The 20,759-nt window shown below is 33.4% G+C and overlaps 1 protein-coding gene across 1 annotated transcript in view; it reads right to left on the bottom strand.

The window, feature by feature from the left end:
- Positions 1 to 20,759, bottom strand: part of LOC137925240 (trehalase-like) — a 63,098-nt gene that overhangs the window by 29,801 nt on the left and 12,538 nt on the right. Inside the window, exons 2-4 of the mRNA XM_068768653.1 lie at positions 8,742 to 9,098; positions 2,053 to 2,190; positions 881 to 996 (exon numbers count right to left, since the gene is read on the bottom strand). Of these exons, the coding sequence (XP_068624754.1) occupies positions 881 to 996; positions 2,053 to 2,190; positions 8,742 to 8,827 (340 nt within the window). The 5' untranslated portion in view covers positions 8,828 to 9,098. The remainder of the gene's footprint in view (positions 1 to 880; positions 997 to 2,052; positions 2,191 to 8,741; positions 9,099 to 20,759) is intronic.

Below are 20,759 nucleotides of genomic sequence, written 5' to 3' on the forward strand. Positions count from 1 at the left end.
CATAAAAATATTCCATATTGATAAAACATTAATACAACGGTACTGAATTATTAACTTTCCAAATATTGATCAGAAATTTATTGATACAAAGCTCAAATAAATTAATTTGTTTGTTTGTTTACTTTTGTTTACTATGCTTAGATAAGGTTATTACGTTCTCTAGTTGGGAAAACTACACGAAATTCCCGTCCGCTGTCGAGGCGAGGATACTGCCAAACTCCTGCCGAATAAAACACGAAGTTTTATGCTGCATTTTGGTATCAGCGATTGCTTACGGTATAAAAAAGTATTCTCTCACACGGGCTCTCAGAGTAGCTCATCGAGCCATGGAGAGGAGGATACTGGAAGTTTCTATTCGAGATCGAATTAAGAATGAAAATATCCGTAGAAGTACCAGGGTACGCCGGGCATCTGATTGGCAAGTTGAAGTAGCGGAAGTAAAGAAATAATTAAATCTTAATTTTAAAGTAATAAACTAGGAGAAACGGTAAATGATAAGAATCAAGCTATGAAAGTTAAAGAAATGGACAGAAGAATGAGTTAGAGATATTAAGAAGGACGTAAGAGTGAGAAAATGAAAAGGATGTAAATAAATGATTATGCAAAACTATCCATGTGAACCGAAGACATGGATTGTACGAGAAAAAAAAAAGATGAAGTAACGCTGGGAGACATTGCTGAGCGCTTTCGTCTGAAGATTTTGGAGTCAAGACCACAAACCAGCAATCACTTTCTTAAGGCCGTCGGATGACGCTAGGTGCAGGCATTTTACAAGCGGTCTTATTGGATATCTAGGGAGAGGTCTAAACCCAGCAGTGGACGTCATACAGCTGAAATGATGACGTAAAAACAAAACTCTTACGTATTCTATCGTACATACCCGGATTGTCCTTCCAATCGGTGGGCCTCCATTCCTCGAACTCTGAACCTTCCGGATCGAAATTTTGGTTGACAAACTCCTGGATGTCTGCTTTAGTCGGTTTCATCGGCTCCAACCTGGAATTCCAGTACTTCCTTATATTAATTTGATCACATGGTCTTCTATGGCAAAAGACTTGGTAAAATCCAGATGACTGTTCTCTTTTATGAAAAGGTTTTTGAATGAAAATACTGGAGTAGGTGTTTTGAGGACCACAAGAAAAGGTTGCCGGTCTACTTTGGAAGTTTTTGGGGAGGTGTTAGTTCAGCAGTAGACATATAACGTCTGTAATGATGATGAGAATGTCTGAATTAGACAAACTATTTCTTAATCGGATCCCGAGTTGTTGAGGGGCACAGGGGAAGTTAGCAATAAAACGACCTTGAGTAGCTAATTTTTCCTTTGTGTAATGGAGGCTTCTAGAATACGTAAAGATCAAGAACTAGATGTAGTCTCATCTTGTTGCGGCTCAAAAAGGACGACCAGGAAGATGGTAAATACTCACAGTTTTGAGCACTAGTTTGTTCGGTAGATCTCCAGACTTCCTCTAATGTATTGATTATAATCGCCGATTAGTTTTTAAAAGATCGAAATCCCACATAATACATCGTCATACTCGTCATACTCCAGAAAAGTAGATATATTTGAGAAAATTTCTCCCCTTCCTTGCTTCACGCATTAAAATCTATGTTATCCAAAAATAAATATTTCCATCACAAAAAGATGATGATAAAAGCCTCAACCTGAAAATACTCTACGACTGACTGGTTCAAATCTAATCCAGTCTATGTTTAAAATTAAGCAAACATAAAATCCTTTACACCGACCCATACTCCGTCTGCCTATACATGCTTCTAACCTCAAATGTATATCAACCTGATATACGCATAATTAAATGAAAACATAACTTTATACTGAAACTTAAATAGAAATGTCATATTACCATATTATTTGGGTCTTTATTGTCATAGGCATGTTCTGATAGCCCCGTTTCATTTACGCAAAAGGTATTTATTCTAAATCTCTTTCCAGGAACTAACTCCCTAAGAACCTTCAAGCTAGGGCTCATGACTCTCTGTTCTGCAACATGTACATGATATTTGTTTCTCCGGATAATATTTATATCAACGTACCTATCTATCATCTTGTAAAAGTGTTCCAATGTGATGTTCGGGGAATATTTTATCTTCATGTCGACGAAAGTCTTCGAATCATTGTAGAGTCCGGCCATCTGAACCGTATGCAGCAACGGCCCATGGCAGTAAATCAAACTGGAAACAATAAGACGAATATTAAAATAATATTACCAGTAAATATAACAATTTACCTAAAGTAGATAGTTGAATTATTCAATAAATATGCTAGAATTTATTTTAGTTACAATTATATTCTAATATCTATTTAAAAAATGCACTAGTGAAAAAAGGACATATGATTATTGATATTTTGAGATATACGAATGAATAAACAAACTAATTAACGAAGGGTGGAATGAACATACGTAGAAGTATGTCTGTCCGCGTGTATGAATGTATGTACCTGTGTAAGTATCAGCTCTGTAAAATCCCAATATTTTTTCTTTTCATACGGTCTCCTTTTTTACGAGCCTTTCCATCTTATTATTGGGACAGGGAGGTATTTTACAAATATTTTTTTACTTACTCTTCTATCACTCTGCCCTCTTTCAAACATTACAATCTCTTACATTCTCTTTCTTTCATTCACAGTACTTACACACGTCGATTCTCTTTCTTCCCCACATACTTTGATATCAGTAGTTTACAATTTGTTCCTAGATGTCCCAATATTGCAACAGAAGTCTGTTTAAGATAACGATCTTTTACTGAAATGCACTACTGACCAAGTAGAATTTGAAGTTTTAACAAGTTGGCTTGGACAGGACGCAGATGACTTAACCGTACCGACTTTTATAGATGGCAGAACTTAAGAGCTCCTACGGGAATCTAAACACGGGCTTACACCTTTTACTGTATTACTAGATTTTGAAGAATACGAACTATTTCCTTGGCTGATTGATATACAGTTTTTTTTTTAGAGCATCATCGTCAAAACCCAGTCATCATCTCCATCAGGTCAGCCTCTAGACGTCCGCTGCAAGTCATAGGCCTCTCCGAAACATAGCCGCAATGACAGGTCTTGCACTGTCCACATCTCGGTCAGTCTACCTAGTGGAAGTCTGCCCACGTCACGTCTCCCCACTCGTGGTCGACACTCGAGAGACTTTCCGTCCTAACAGCTGGCTGAATAATGTATCAGGGAATAATGACAGTACATTATAATTCACATAAAGCTTCGGTTCCCAGCAATGGGCTTACCATTGCTGGGAACCGAAGCAATAACCCTTTATTGGTACTTTTACCTTTTCCATACTATGGTTGTCTGTAAGAGATCGCCTTGTGTGATAAGACCGCCCATTGTACTTTTTTGTATATTATTGTAAAACTTATTAAATGTATCTTAACGTGTACAATAAAGAATATTAAATAAATATAAAATAACTTACGATCGTATGTCTTAAATTAACAACATACGATTTTGCAACTAAATTCGATATACAAATATTATAAATGTATTTACAGAAGTTGCTCAAATACCGAAAAGCAAAAAGTGACTGCGACATGATAAAATACGAGTTAATACCATTCTTCCTTCACTTACGTCTCAATGGCATTAACCTGTCTGTGCACCGGTTCGAACCAGTTAAACTGAATCTCACAACAGCGAGCCATTGTAATCTTTATTGGTTTTACGAAGCGGTTATGTTTGTACGAATGGTATGGATAGTTCAATTGTATTTAATACTATTGTCTGACCGACGTCTGGATTTAGCTCGGCGAATGTTTATGTAGGAGGCGAATTATTTTTTTACGCTCCGTTTCAAGATCCGGTATAAACTAGTTTTATCTAGAAACATTAGTGAAAAGAAAACGGCAATGCATTATTGTATGTTAGAGATAAAGATAAAATTCATTTATTTAACATTGAAACTTTTAACGGGACTTTAATTGATCGTCAACTTTTTTTATCTTCCTAATTTTAACTCCATTCTGCTACGCAAGGTGTTTTATAATATGATTTACGCACATACACCTTCTGCAAGATATAGCATAAAAACAAAGTAATCAAGCGACATCATTGTCAAGGATTCATGTCATTTAGATATTCGTTAGTTGAACAATATGCCTTTTCCGTCAAATTATTTTTAATATGTGTTTTGAATTTTATAAATGTTAGTCCAACAATTTTTTGTTGTAAAATCCGATTTAGTTTATTAAAAATTAATTTGAGATTTTTGAAAGTCGTTTTTCATTACTCTGGGGCGATAATATTTTTTTTATCAACAATTTAAAGGACTGGCACAAAGTTATGCATGGTATGTCAATTAAAAGAGCGAGTTTTTCCATGAATATATATTCCTATCAGACAGTATAGCAATGTACCAAAGCCGATCGAATATCGTAAGTAGTATTTCAACAAAAACTGTGTTTTTCAAAAAGAAATAAAATAAAAAATTACATACAATTTATTTAATTTTAGATTGTACTAAAAAGAAACATTTGGCAATGATATAACCAATCTTAAAGACAGAATTGTTTTCATAAATTTACATTCATAATTCAAAGTTTAATCGATTATAGTATTATGATGAAATATAATACAGACCACATATAGGTTGATTAGAAAAACATATATTTGTCAGCAAAAATATATAAAACTTTTACACCTATTTCCAATCGTTGTACTAAGTGATCTCTGTTAAATAAACCACATTAATTTATTTTTACTCAATTACTACAGGCCAATAACTTCTATCAGTACAAAGTCTGCATGAAGAGATAATAAACAATAATACATTCTATATGTAGTAATATGAATTTCGATAGCGCTTTTTCTTACCTTATTATAAATACATTAATTGACAGCAAATAAGCTATACATTCGCCTCTTTTAAGCTTTTACACCCATTTTCAATCACCCTGTATTTATAGAGACCCTATTGAGAAACCGCGTAAATATTGAAACTTGATAATTATAGAGTAAACATATATACAGTCCAGCTTGGTTAGTTATACTTCGAGAAAGATATCAATCGCCGAATTCAACTCTGGTTGGCAGCGTTCGAAAAGCTCCGAAACAAAATTACCGCAATGTTGAAAGTCTTAAATAAGAAAAGGACCAATATTTAGCCACTTCCGCACATGCAGTAGTCGTGCAACAAAGTGCACCGCCCGCCAGCCCGCTGAAAAATGCGTATGCGGCAAACAATGCGAATTACACAACTGCCAACGTCAAATCACTCAACACGTGTTTCACCCCTCCACGGGGCATCTTCAGGAGTTATGTTACACCGATTAGACTCTGTGTTTGGCACTAATTTGGCAAAAAATGCATGTGCGGAAGTGGCTAAATATTGATCCTTTTCTTACTTGCAATTAATTGTTAAAATTTACTGTTGTCGCTTCAACTACCAGAGCGCTGGGATCTCTTGTAGACCATTTACATTAATTCACCTTTAAAATTGTGTTAGCGGTGATAGCGAATCTGACACTATTAACGAAATTTCTGTGACATACTGTTTTAAATTTTAAAATATGTGATAAAAGTATCACCAATTCATATGTATATAGGTAAAGAAAACATAAATTGTAAAACAAGTTTTGACTACATTATATTATTTTAAATATATTTCTGTATAATCGTAATAGTCGTTACAATTATACATTGAATGCGATAAAAATGTCGGCAATCTTGTATTTGAATAGAGCAATTCGCTCAAGGTGAGTTCACAATCGTGTAATTACTAATTATTGTATATTGAAATATGTTCACTCGGTTTGACCCTGAAAACAAACGTTCTACACTTGGAGAAAGGTTTCGTAAGGTTAATAATATAAATTATTAATTAAAAAATGTATATTCAAATGTTGTTGCTAAGCAAAACATTCGACATCGGCTTAACCAATTCAGTGGATTTTTTTTACAAAAGACAAAGAAGGTTTTATGGGGATTAAAATATAAAAATCACGTTAGAATATTTAAAAACAATTATTTCCCTATATTAATTATGTGATGATAATCAGAACCAAAATATAATAAGTCCAATAAAGTCATCATCGCGAACTCCGTACAACTTATCTATCAGAAGTCCTATTTGATACTTGTATGTATGTACACATATTTTTATTAGGCACATATATAAAATTTATTTCCAAAAAATGTATCTACAATTTTCTTTAGTAATTTTCTTCCAATTGAATTAGCAGAGAATGGTCAACAACATTAACACGCTTCACTTTCCGTTCAAGCCATTTGCAGTTCTCATTGAAAAATAAAGGATTCTTAAAAAATGAATTGTACGGTCGAATATAGATAATTTCACATCACGTATGCGCGTACATGCACATTAAAATTTATAACTTTTTCCCGATAATTATATCTTTGCAGTATTGAAAAAGTGCATACTTCTAAAAGACTTTTTTTTTAATTTTCAAAGTATGGGTCATATACACCCCACGCGGCCTGAATGGAAAATCTTCAAAAATTGCCGTGGCACAAAATCTGTAAGTTAGTTTACATTATGTCAGACGATAAACGCCAAATGTCTCTCCCAAATACCGCCACTATCTATCTATATATCTGGTCCAGTACACTGAATATCTTCTAATTCTTATAATGGTAATTAAGTTAAATAAACTATTACATACACTGGATTTATTTTGTTATCTCTTTGCACTTGTATGTTAAGAGTAATTAATAATTTCTTAACTTTAAGTAGATAAAAAATTTTTTCGTGATTTTAAAAATTGATAGTCTCAATAGCACCTTATTATTAGATAGAACCTTATTGGGCCTTGTAGATAACATTACATTCTAAATTACCCTCTCGACCGGCTGATATCGATAGTATTGTACGCAACATTGATCCAAGAGTCTAGGCCGTGTCAATCCTAAGTCTAGTATTTATGTTTTCGTAACTCTACTGACAGATAATATCTAGAATCTAGTTATCAACAAACTTGCTAATTACTTTTAAATCATTATCATCATTTCAGACATAGGACATCCAGCCAATAGGCTCGTCAGATCACCCCTACGCTGTCCTTGCCGATCCGTGGGTTCCAGAATAAGCCCCAGCGAGTCTATCTGTTCTGAACACTAAATGGCCGCTAGGATATGTCTGGGTTACTTTCGTCTACAAGTCTCCACATTCCTGCTTCGATTCCGTAGAGAAATTATGAGCATAGAACCTTCTTCATTGCTCATTGACCAAATGTGAGCTTGCCCGAGCTCCTTAAGCTATAAATATGAAGTTTAACTGGTTTAATTTGAATAACTTTTTTTTAAATAAAGGAACAAGGTTAATGAAACCATAAACATTTACAACGCATCAAAGGTCTACAGATTTAAATTGACATTTAAGGAATCTATAAAAACGTCTACATTCAAAAGATACCGGCGTTTTTGATTTCATTCCAAAATAATATTTTTATTTTTTAAAAATAATTAACACCGGTAAAACTGGCACGAAACAAACTTGAGTCATAAATTTTAAAAAAAAGTATCGCGACCTTCAGTCTTCCTCTCACATGACATTACGAATAGTTCACGAATGACATTTCGCGTCAAATATTTCACTAGCTGTCTGCCGTCCGATTCACGTGGCTTAAAATATAGAATCAAATATTATGTGTATATAACAGAGTGATTTAACTCTAAATCGTTGAGGAAATACACGTTTTATTAATTTATGTAATATTGATTAACCTTGTTCGCCTCTGGAGGCACTTACGATCGCTTTACGACAACGAAGTACTAAGATCGATAATCTCTTAATATCTAAAAATCCTTTTGAATAAAAAGCGCAATGTACACCCAACACTATTTTTACAACGACTTTTTTTAAACGATTTAAAAATAAAGGAGTTTTTTCATTATAATTTTCACTGTGTCACAAAATACAATTGGAGAAATACCGTAAATATACATAAATAAACTGTCAGTCAGTTTATGCCGCATAAATATGTTAGTGTCTTTGTCTACTTTATAAAAAAAAACAACAGACGTCGTTAATAACGAACGAAATTCTACATTTGAATAAAAACCCGACAGTTGTGTTAGACACATCTGTCATATCTACTGATGGATTTTTGGTTCACTCCGTAATAAATGTGCACGCTTGTTATATAGCGATGAAAAGTTGCTAAATTATTTTAATTCCCAATGTGAATTTTTATGTTTTGTATTTCTGAAATTTTGAAAAATTTTGAACCTCATTTTTCAACTTTTTGTAATAAAAAATTATTTTGTTTTATGAATATTTATGTAATATCGATTTCTTTATTGCTATTTTTCACGTTTTATTTAGATGACACGATTTAAAGATGTGGAAAATATTCCTAAATTTGCCATATGTCGCATGCGGCAAACAATGCGAATCACACAACCACCACCGTTAAATCACTCAACACGTGTTTCACCCCTCCACGGGGCATCCTCAGGAGTGATGTTACACCGATTAGTGCCAAACACCAAGTGAACACTTGGCACTAATCGGTCATTTATCAGCGGGCTGGCGAGCGGTGCACTTTATTGCACGACTACAGCTAGATAGCGGAAGTAGCTATATATTAGTCCTTTTCTTACTTAGGACGGACCGCATAGTAACAGCTGAATATATTAGAACTTTAAAGATGTTTGTAGACATCAATTATACATTAACTAATATAAAGCTTTTACAACTATAAATAACTCTAAATATCTGATATATAAAGATGTGTCTACATATCTGAAAAAAACTTACCTATCACAAGTTGGAGGCAGCATGGTTCGGTCTGCTCCGGCGGCCGCCAGGGCCGCGGCGAATACCAAAATCAACATCCTCGTCATTGTAAGCCGATGGCACTTCACTTAATTACCTTAGTTACTAATATCACTCGAATAAACTAAATAAATAGAGGAACAACGGAACTAACACTAGGTCACTTCAAAAGTTCAACTTTGGTTTCACTGCTGTTTGTCTTTAAGGTCCAAAATTACGTGTTCAGGAACGTGTTGAGAATCTTAAATGGTTTCCTCCTGAAGAATTGGCTTGTCATTTTGGGTGTTATGACGACGGCGGAAGGCACTTCTTGGACGGCACACGCGTGCCCAAATACATCTGTAAAGAAGTAAAAGAATTTAGAAAAAATATATTATTATGTCTGTATTTATGGCGCTGAATGCAGGTAGTGAAAGATAAGTTATTGTATCAATCTTTAGTGGAAGCCTGAACCTTACAGTGAGCGCCTTTCGGCAGACATGGTGATGATAATAATAATTGTAAGGGGTTTTTCGAGCCATGAAGGCTTTGCGGCAATCTATTTTTATAAAGTTTTGACACCTTATACAATGACATAGTATTAAGTTTATTAGAATACAATAATTACGTATATAGGTTAGATTAACTGGGCGCAGTAGCTTCTGAGAATAAACCTCGAGTTAGTTTGTAACTCGAAACATAGCTATAGTATTCAGTAAAAAAAAGATTTTTATTATTGGCTCAAAATATATGCGGGAAAAGTATTATAAAAGTAGTTTTTTTTAACTGCTAAATTAGGCAAAATCTATCATATTTATTTAATACCTTTTTCATACATACATAGTAATTTATGTACTTGTATTTAAGTTTATGTGAATGTATGTTTGTAAATGTATTATACTCTAAAACCGCCCTTTTCTTCATGTCTCTTATCTCTATTCAATTTATATCTGGTAGAGTTCCCATCGAGCGATGAGACTGCTGTCGTATCTCTGTATAAATTGTTTCATTTTTAATTACCTTTTTTACGTTACATTTCCTTTTATATGTATTTTTATTTTGTTGTAAATAAATAAAAGTAAATAAAGGCACACATTTAAATATCTCTACCGATAAACGTCAATCAAAACTAGACGCATATGCGTCTTGTTACATTCGTCAATGTAACATGTACAGTGTACGTCATATGCATAAATGCCTCAATGAAGTCTGGCGCCTCGAAACTCAATAACATAACAGAACGAATGTCACGTCTCGACAGATGATTCCGTCAACCTATAAACACCTAGAAACTTCGCGCGGACAATAGTGAGAAACACTTTGCCATTTGTTAAATACAAACTATGCAATTTGATACGTCAAGAGAAGATATGTTCGGAGAATTCTATATAATTGCTCCTATTGTATTACTTGTAATTTTTCCACGAGCTTCAAATTCAAGCCTTCCTTCAAACTTATAATCAATGGTACGATATCTAAACATCAGTATAACCGGAATGTAATGTTGTTTCTGCGCATGTCGATATTTGATTGTGATTTGGTAGCTTCTTACGTACTTGGAAGACGTTGTATACTAGATGGCAAAAGGTTGTTGATAACGAAGGTGAATATATTATTGATTAGAAATAAAAACTTGTTAAAAATGTATTCGTGTGAATTTAACTTAAGAAAGCGACATTACAACAATCACTTAAAGTACGTTTCGGAAAAATTGCCACCAGAGTCAAATTTAAAAGAAATTAGAATTAGATTGAGCTTCTCTATAATATCATCTTTAATTTAAATCCACGAGAATTCCAAATGCACTATGATCTGAAAAGATCCTACCAGAAACTCAGACGAATTATAACCACCTCCACCTATGTACTGGATCATCACGATATCCCAGAAGCCAAAAGGCTTACAAACTTAAAATTTAGCAGAAACTTACTTTTCATCTTATAGAGGTTAGCTAAGAACGGAATTTACGAAATTTCACTTGCAAGGGGTCTTAAGGGTCCCTCCCTTATTAACTTAGCTACGCGTGCTGAGAACTGCGATTTCATAAATTGCAACTTATCATTAGATATTGTATGTATTAACATAAAACTCTCGTGTCACAGTGTGCGTGATTGAACTCCTCCGAAATGGTTTGACCGATTTTCTTGAATCTTAGCGTGCATATCGGCCAGGGTTGAGATTCGGACAACATCTATTTTTCATCCTCCTAAATGTTAAGGGTGGTGCACCCATAAATTTTTTTTTTGGGCAAAATTTTTTGTGTTGATTTTTTTTATGATACAGCATACAAAAATACATACAACCCTTAATTTTCATCCCTCTATGATCAACTCTTATTTTTTATTTGTTTTTTAATGTTTCCTATAAATAACATATAATACATGGCAAAACAACGTTTGCGGGATCAGCTAGACATCTATAACATCTCTGTAATTATTATCATATAACAGATGATCCCGTACCTGATATTGAAAATTTATTTTACGATTTTCGAACACATATTAAATAAATAAAAGAAACAAAATATATGTAAGCAGTAACTTAAAATAGAAATTACGATGAACAAGCAATGTAAGGAATGGTTTACTGACGCCAGTCTGATTGCAACTGATGCTCCCAAATGAATGGCTGATTGAAACAAATGAATTATAAATGACAGAAGACAGTTGCTATGAGAGTACTTAAAAAATCATCGCAATCAGGTCTAGTTTTGAACTGTGGTAAATTTCAGTATTTGTTATATAAATGTAAATCAGCGTTTCTTGAAACATTTCATATGTGGAACCCTTTTAAGAAGTTACTCTTATTATAGAACACCTGGTTAGTTTCTATTGTTTATTTTAAATGTTACATTTTCGTAATGGATTATATGCAACAAGAATGTAATCATTTAAAAAGTATATTATTTTTATTCAAAAAATAACATCCAAAAATTCTACCGACAGCGCCGTTACAATTCGCGACGTCCTATTGTACTATTGGATTTGCATCGACTAATGAATTTAGTAAGTGAAATTTAGTTATGCTCTTTTTCATAAACAAGCACGTAACTTCCGCGGAACCCACTAGTGATATCCACGGAACCCCGGGGTTAGAATACAGTTTAAAATTCCTGGTTTTTTATAAAACATTATAAAACAAACAACACCTAATATATATCGTTCCAGAGCTATCTGGAAATATTTTTTTTATATACCACTTTACTTGTTGATACATATAATTAGTTAACAATTATATTTAATACGCACAGTTTCATGCTGGAAAAAAACATTTAAAAAATTCTGGGGTATTCATTCTTTGGTAGCACAACTCGAAATTTGACATCTTGGTAAAAGCGTACAGAATGATTACTTTTCATTTAAATGTAATAAAGATGAAAACATAGTCAAGATAAAAGGAAATCAAACTTTTGAATTGATTACATTTATGGTCGTCACCATTATACAAGACATCATATTTCGAATACAGATAAAATAACAAGACAAAAATGAATCTGAAATCGATAACAAATCAAATATAAATAAATACATTTTCTTTGTATAAGCTTTTGAAGGTCATTGCTCTACCCAGCTATCTGTTCTGCGAGCTATGTGGCCGGCTTATTGCCACTTTACACTGCCAATCAGCTGAGCTATTACGGTTATTTTCGTCGACGTTAAGGAATCTGTAGATTCTTTAAACTTTAATTTTTTGTAATATATGGTGTTATTTGTAACGAATTATTTAATTTATTTTTTGTTAAGTTAAACCAGCATTACACATAATTCAAAACAGGTTAACTTACCGTAAAAATAAAGCTCCTGTTATGTATTCCTTCAAGTAATACAACATTTAAAATTTAGTATATACATATATCCTTCACATCTCTTATCTCTTTCCAAAGGTTGTTTGGGAGGGAATGCTTCGAACGATAAAACCGCCTCTTGTATCTCTATAAGAATCACTATTTTTGTCATTGTATAAAGAAAGTGTAAAGAATAAAAAATCTAATACGAAGGGAAAAGGGATCGCATATAAGATGCAATATCTGGCTTACAACTTTAGACACTCAAAGAGTTTTTAATGTCAAAACTTTTTCTCTTGAAATTGGATATTTAAGCCAAGTTGAGAAAGGTGGAAGTAATATTGACATCGGTGTTATCTTTTGTGAAGGTGTCAGAAGCGTCAGCCAAGGTTGTTCTCGCCGAAGGTATAGCAATCTTCCAATTTATTGCAATTGGGTCGCACGGGGCGGAAATACGCACTTTGGCGGTCTCCGTGTGGGTGTACAGCGGCGCTTTGTCAAAGGAAAATTTTCTTTGGGTTTTTGGAAGATCGGTTATGGGCAACGGCTTCAAACCTTGAACCTATGAACATCTACTACTAATAGAACTCCTTAAATTTGAAATGGTATTAGATTATAAAGATGTTATTTCATTTATCAAAATTAAAATAACATGCTAGTAGATTTTTTTATCTCGTTCACCCCTATCTTGTGACAGATAGGAATTTTACAACACAATAGTTGTAACACTTTTATTTAAATTTCTTTTACATCTCTTTTTTTCCGTCACAATCTCAGTCATATATTCCTCTGGCTTACTAGTGGTCTAGTAGATTTACAAGTTGAACTGACAACCTCGTTAATGTCAGATGACTGGATACAAACCACTTCCAAAGGGTCTTATTGGATCTATGCAGGAAATTGTTTTTATCCAACCAAATTTTATTTCACTTTAGTCGGTTTTAGATGTGAATGACCATAATTTATATATTTATTTGTGTTTTTTTTTAATTTATAATTTTTTCCGCAAAAATAGTAAATGTAAACTTAAAATAAAATTTCTTTGCTGTACTGTTTGTTACTGACTAATTACAATATAATTTAAAAGGTTACATCTAAAAAGGAAACGAGTTAATGAAAAAATTTCTCGAATCTATATATGTAAATAATTTGTCTGTATGTATTTCGCAACTGTCATTCCAATGATTTTCATATCATTATATTTCCGTGACAGTTCCTGTTGATTTGAATTGAAACGAAAACAGCCAACGAATGATGACGTCTCGAGATGTGGGTGACGTAAGAATTTATGTAAATTGTGAAATACATGTCCGGTTCACATAATTAAAATAAAAACTAAAAAAAACTAAAATAAAAACTTTAAATAGGTGAATGTAAGGCTTTTTTGCTGTCAATGAATGTATGCCTATCTAAAAATCAATGATTTTTAATCAATTGACTCTGTGTTTGGCACTAATCGGTGTAACATAACTCCTGAAGATGCCCCGTGGAGGGGTGAAACACATGTTGAGTGATTTGGCGGTGGCGGTTATGTGATTCGCATTGTTTGCCGCATACGCATTTATCAGCGGGCTGGCGGGCGTTGCATTTTATTGCACGACTACCACTGCATGTGCGGAAGTGGATAAATATTGGTCCTTTTCTTACTTAAAAATCAATGGTTTCAGAAATTTTCGTAACGTAACGATAACATATTAAAAAACCGTTTTTAAAATTCAGACAACAAAGTCTTAAATTTAATTATTGTTTACTATCTAACCCTACAGATTTTGTACTGCCAGAAGTCATTGGACAGTCGTAAATATTTCACCAGAGAAAATAAATGAATGTAACATATTTCAAAACTATCTCTTAATACAGGTGATTATTATGTACAGTGTACATTCATACATGCTTTTACACTTATAATCAATCACCCTACAGCATAGACATAAAAGTGACGAATCAAGAGGTGTGTCAGTACTATATAAGCTCTACATAACAAAGTAATATTAATATCAATTAAGAAGCCAACGTTCAATGACAATGCCATCAGTGAGCAGAAGGCGTTGATAGCCAACTACGTAAAACATATGAGCGCATGACCAGAATAAAAATAGAATAATTAGTCGAACGTCACGCGAGGTGGCGACCACGTGAGCGACACGCCCACGAGACAGAAACTACAATGCAAAATAATATTACCCATTATTATTTTCGTCAAATGCAATATACATATTGCAAGTTAAAAATAAACTAAACACGATCATAAAAACAATTAGCTATTGAATCTGATCATAATATACGAGTAGAGCTAAAAATCACAGGTAATTTTAGACAAACCAACAATTGTCTATAATTATTTCTTATCGAATTAAAACAAATTTTAGTTTTGAAATTCTTTTTAAATCCGCCGTTATCGAACTAAAGCCCTGATTAAAAAAGGAGTGTAGAACGAAGAAGACGTGACCAAAGGTAAATCTTCAATGACAACTTTTTCGAAGCATGGTCTCTTTTTGAAGCAACTACCAATGATCGTCGTTGTTTTAGACCATAGACACATACTACATGGCATAGGCCTCCCCCAGAGATATCTATGGGGATATATACCATAATCACAATGCATCGCAGGTGGGTAAGAATAGAGCGCTGCTGCCCATCTTCTGGAAACTTCTGTGAGCAATGGAAATCATATATAATTAATGCACAAAGTGTGAATAATGCAAAGACTGTATCCCGGGAATCGAACTCACGTTTGAGTCCTCTATCGCTGAGCTACCACAGCTTTAAGATTGTTTACAGTGGGGAAAATTGTTCAAACATTACCTTTTTAACAATGTATTCTATTACAATACTTTTTTACACCACATAAGATAAAAACACTTCGCGACAGATTAATAATCTCATGAAGTACGACGTTATTCAAAACTAAACACGCTTGTCTTCAAAGGGCCATGCAGTTCCACGGAGGCTCACTGGACACCCTCTCTCAGTAAACACTGCTTCGTGAAACACTCGCACACAATATTTATACTCCAAATAACATTAACATATACATAAACAAACTAACATAAACAAATATATTTGAACACGTGACGACCAAAAATAGAACAACTTGAATAGGTTTGACGAAGTAACGTATTATCACGTGATTGGCACACCCACATTCGTGAAACGAAAGGGGTTGACTGACATGTTGGTATTCAATTAATTTAGTTCATACATCTCCGACTATCAAAACTTATTTGTATGTCGCAGATAAAAAAAATACGTAAAACTTATTTCAGAGTAATCATTTTATGTCTTAATAAGTTACGTTAGCAATATTTACAAAAAATGTACTTTCTCTTTCTTTCATTACCTTTTATATCTATAGGTGCATATCGTAAACGAAACTAAATCTTTATAATATTTCTAAATCTAATGTTTCGGTTGAAGTTGATGATGTTAACCCGGGGGCATATACAGCTTCACCAGAACTTTACAGAGTGGAAGAGTCAGTAAACTTAATAAAACAGAAGCTGAATAGACGCATTCCAGTTGTACGATGACGTTCGCACGTAGTAAACCACTCTACCAGAGTAGAGCTATATAGTGTTTATGTTGTATATATTCGGCTTCGAGCGGCAGCGTGGACCACAGGCGGGCCAAGGATGGATCCAGATCCAACCTCGGTTCGTCCACGTTGTTCGGCGGTGAGTAGTGTTTTGTTTTATTGTGAATGACGCAACGTCCTGTGGGGAATGTCGCAAGTGCAATGGTTTTTTGGTGCTATGTGGTTAGCGCTTGCAGTGTCTGCAGCGGGTATGGTATGGAGCGTGTTCTGTGGGAACCTGAGCGTGAGGAGTACATCTTTGGGTCGTCTCTTGACCTTTGCTGAAGTACGGAGGGAGAAGCGAGAAGCACTCGCTATGAGAGGGTTTGGGTGAGAAGAGGCCGACTCAAAGCAAGCCTCAAAGAATTCTAGGACCTTTTTTATTGGTGGCCCTCGCTATTGTTCCACCCTCTATTTTGTTGGGAACAGGGATTTGCTTTCTTTATTAAATTTTTCACTTCCTTTTTATTATTTTATACTTTTGTTCCATTCTTTCTTCCATTCCATTCTAGGACTGTTGGGAATATGAGGTCGCTATGGAGATCTACATTACGCTGATACCACTGCTCCCGGGTATCCGGCTGAATGTATCAAGATTACACGTGTCTGTTATTTAACCTACAATTATTATATAAGTACTAAGTCAGCGAAAACGATAACGGTATCGTCGAAGGCGTGCGTGAACAGACGCACGTGATCAAACTACTTTTAAATGCAGCCACGCCTTAGCTATAGTCCAATGAGGCGCCCGATTTTACGTGATTCAATCATTCGTAGTGACCGAAATATGTATATCAATTTGAAAAGGATCATCATCCTTTAGCTTCAATTACGATATGCGTATTTTGGTATCAATATTTTTTAAATTATTGAAAGAAAGAAAAATGTAAAGAAAAATAAGTTTTACGTGTTTTTTTATCGGCGACATACAAATAAGTTTTGACAGTACGAATCTATCGAGATTTACGAACTAAATTAATTTATTTTCCCACATGTCAGATAACCCCATTCGTTCACGAATTTAGTGTATAACAAAAAAAAAGTGTAAAAAATGGCAATAAACTGTGGTAATTTTAAAAGTCGACTAAAAATAAACTGTGATACAGATTATATGGAAAATGCAAATAAATGTAAAAACACAAATAAGCTAAAATAAAAAAACAAAAGAAAATGTAAATGTAGGATCCTACAAAAAAGGCGATGTACGAAAGAAAAAAGATAAGTAATAATAATATTCAATGAAAATTATTCATTGTATAAATAGTCCGTGCTTTACCATGGTAGAGTAAGTAAAACGAGATTCCCAAAAAATGAGAGACAAAATAAAAATTGTTATCTTGTTATTAGTAGCTGCTTTAATAACAGCTTATGGTGACAAGAGATGACAGGCAGATTTTCATATTTATTTATTTTTCCATTAACTTAGAAGTCGAGATGAAGTATAGATTCGATTTTTTTACAATTTGCACATGTAAGAAAATAGCTACCACGTTGAAAAATATTACAAAATATCTGTTTAAAATAATTTTAATTCGATATACAAGTTGAATGGTTACAGGTGGAAAAGTTTTTACATGTATTTTCAATCAACCTGTATAAAGTGAAATTCCGAAACTCTATTCGACAGCCAATAACATCTGCCAATATAATCTACAGGGTCAGATAGTAATAAATAATTAATTTTTATATGTACTAATTCGAATTTTGAAATGGCTTTTTCTTACTGTACTATCATTACGATATTTATTATTTAATAGAATCAGGCGTTACTTAGCGGAAGTCCATCCTAAGTAAGAAAAGGACCAATATTTAGCCACTTCCGCACATGCAGTGGTAGTCGTGCAACAAAGTGCACCGCCCGCCAGCCCGCTGACAAATGCGCATGCGGCAAACAATGCGAACTACACAACTGCCACCGTCAAATCACTCAACACGTGTTTCACCCCTCCACGGGGCATCTTCAGGAGTTATGTTACACTGATTAGTGCCAACCACTGCATGTGCGGAAGTGGCTGAATATTGATATTTATTATTTTTGAAACCATTGATTTTTGGACAAGATGTACCATATAGTAATTGACAGCAAAAGTTCTATACATTCACCCCTTTAAAACTTTTACTCATATAACTAATCATCCTGTACTTCAAGTGATTGACCTATTAGTTTACCTATTAGCTCTAAATAATTATTTCGAATTATTATATTTAGTTTCATTTCATAAATAAAACTGTTATTATCGGACACGAGTCCATCACGTGTAGATGACATAGCTAATGTTGATAAACCATCAAATACGTGGGAGTCACACGCCCTCAATACATTTACGTCAATAAAAGAACACTCTGTAGTTATTGGTCGGGAAAAGTGGTGTGATTTTCAAGTATGTTCGACATTACTGGCATCTTGGCTTTCTGCCCAATAATTAATTAGCTTCAATTAAATTAATTATTTATATGCATTAAGATATGCCAAAAAACCGTTTACTATCTTTTATATAACAAATTGGTGAAATATTTTTTCCGCAAGAATATGTAGTATGTGTAAATTTTTAATAAAAACTCTTTGGTTTCTCTTTTTGTAACTGGCTGATTTTGATATCATTAATAAAAGGTTACGTTTTATTATATATGTAAAAAAAAAATATCTGTATGTCCTTCATAGAATCGTAAACTATTCATTTGATCATGTGATGATATTCAGCAAAGTTTTTGGGCATGAGTCTACGAAGGTTTCTAACTTGGTGTGATCAATTTTCAACATAAGGCGCCACTGTTGTTCTAATAAATTTCTTATGTTTTCGGGACAGTTCATGCTGATTTGAATTGAAACGAAAACAGCGAACGAATGATGACGTTTCGAGTTGTGAGTGACATGAGTGTTTATGTAAATTGTGAAATTCATGCCACACATAATTAAAATCAAGAAAAAAAACTAAATGAACAATTTTTTTTGAGGTTCATGCAGCATTTTGCGCCAATCTACTGTAAAAAGTTTTGTAAAAATCACTTTATATTTTCAACATACAATAAATTTAAAAACTTCAACTACCAAAATGAACCTACGGCGCGACATATAAAATATTAAGGATATTTGTCAAAATGTTAACATAATAAAACGACTGAGTTTGTAATATACTCTTCTTAGATTAGACGATTTAAGCTATTATAAAAAAAATTTCATTAAACAAAAAGTTGTAAAAAAACCCTATTGTAGTGTTAAGAGTTTTTAAGTGAGAATTGGAACTTGGGAATGAATTGCTGAATAATACTGTTTCAACGAAATTGTAGAAATGACCTTTATAAAAACTATCTAAGATTGCTATGGACTCTTTTCTGATCAAAGTTCCTTTTTAACCCACGTATCTTCCAGTCTAAGGTTGTCTTTACAGGTGAGATTAATATGATTCTATTTTCTATTAGATTAGACTCCTAATTTTTGTCATGACGTACACAAGTGTTTAATGTAATTCATGAGGATAATAATATCATAAATCAATACAAAATCGTATGGCACGATGCATGAATAATCAACGTAAGGAGCAAGAAAACGTTCAAACGACACGTGTAGATTGATATTTTACACCCGTGTAAACACATCTTTACCCTATATCACTAGTCAATGAGATAACTTATACAATTTCATCTATAATACAGTTCAGCAACCTCAACCGTTTATTCCAATATGGCTTCACTCGAATGTGTACAGATTGAAAAAATTACATTTATAGGATTTCTAACAATGAACCACATGAATGACATTGAGTAACATACATATACAGCTATGTATGACATTACATACGAGTGTATTGTAATACAGTAGACAGTTGCCCACAAAAGTTACTAATTGTATGGATTCTATATTGTGCTTATTGTGCAAGCTAATCTTATATATATCGCTATTTTCATCATTAATATGTACACACAGTTTCAGTATTAATATGTACACACAGACATATTTGAATGAATAGCTAAAGAAATAATGACGGATACATGGAAACAAGTACATAATTAATTGAATGTACTAACTACGTTTTGATTGGTTGTTTTTTTGTAAAGATCTGGCCATTACGGGTCTGACATCCATTTGACCTTACACTTGATCTTAAATCTAAGTTATTCAACTCGGTTCATTCTTCACGTCGTATGGTGAAGGTCTGTAACTCAAGACGAATCGATTATGAATATCGATTTTGTTATTTCTTACATTGATTTATACTCACTTGATATAAGCATAAAATTAGAATTAAAAAAATATAATTATTTTTCTATGAATAAGAAATACGCCCAAGTGTCATTGTAATTTTTTTAATAAAGATGAATATTAGAGAAATAAAAACGTAGACAAAATATACGAAAAATGAATTTTATACCAATATATAGTAAGTTTTCTATTTTTAATCCCTAACATACAAACTATAAAAAAGTAACGCCAAATGTATTGCTAAGTATAAAACTGAAATCGGCTCGGTCGATAAGACAAACTTTTTAAATATTTTAATTAAAGTTCGAGGATAGAACTTACACAGATTAAAAATTACATGAAACGTATTTAAACCATTACTTTTTTTTGACTGTAAAACCACAGAGCAGATAGATTTTAAAAAATTGTAGTTTTCAAAAATGTGACGTAAAAACTAAAGACATGTTAGGAAATCGTCATTAT

This window comes from Battus philenor, unplaced genomic scaffold, assembly GCF_028537555.1.
Source record: "Battus philenor isolate CCGP_79_NKW_IND1 unplaced genomic scaffold, ilBatPhil1.0.hap1 SCAF_26, whole genome shotgun sequence".
Lineage (NCBI taxonomy): Eukaryota > Metazoa > Arthropoda > Insecta > Lepidoptera > Papilionidae > Battus > Battus philenor.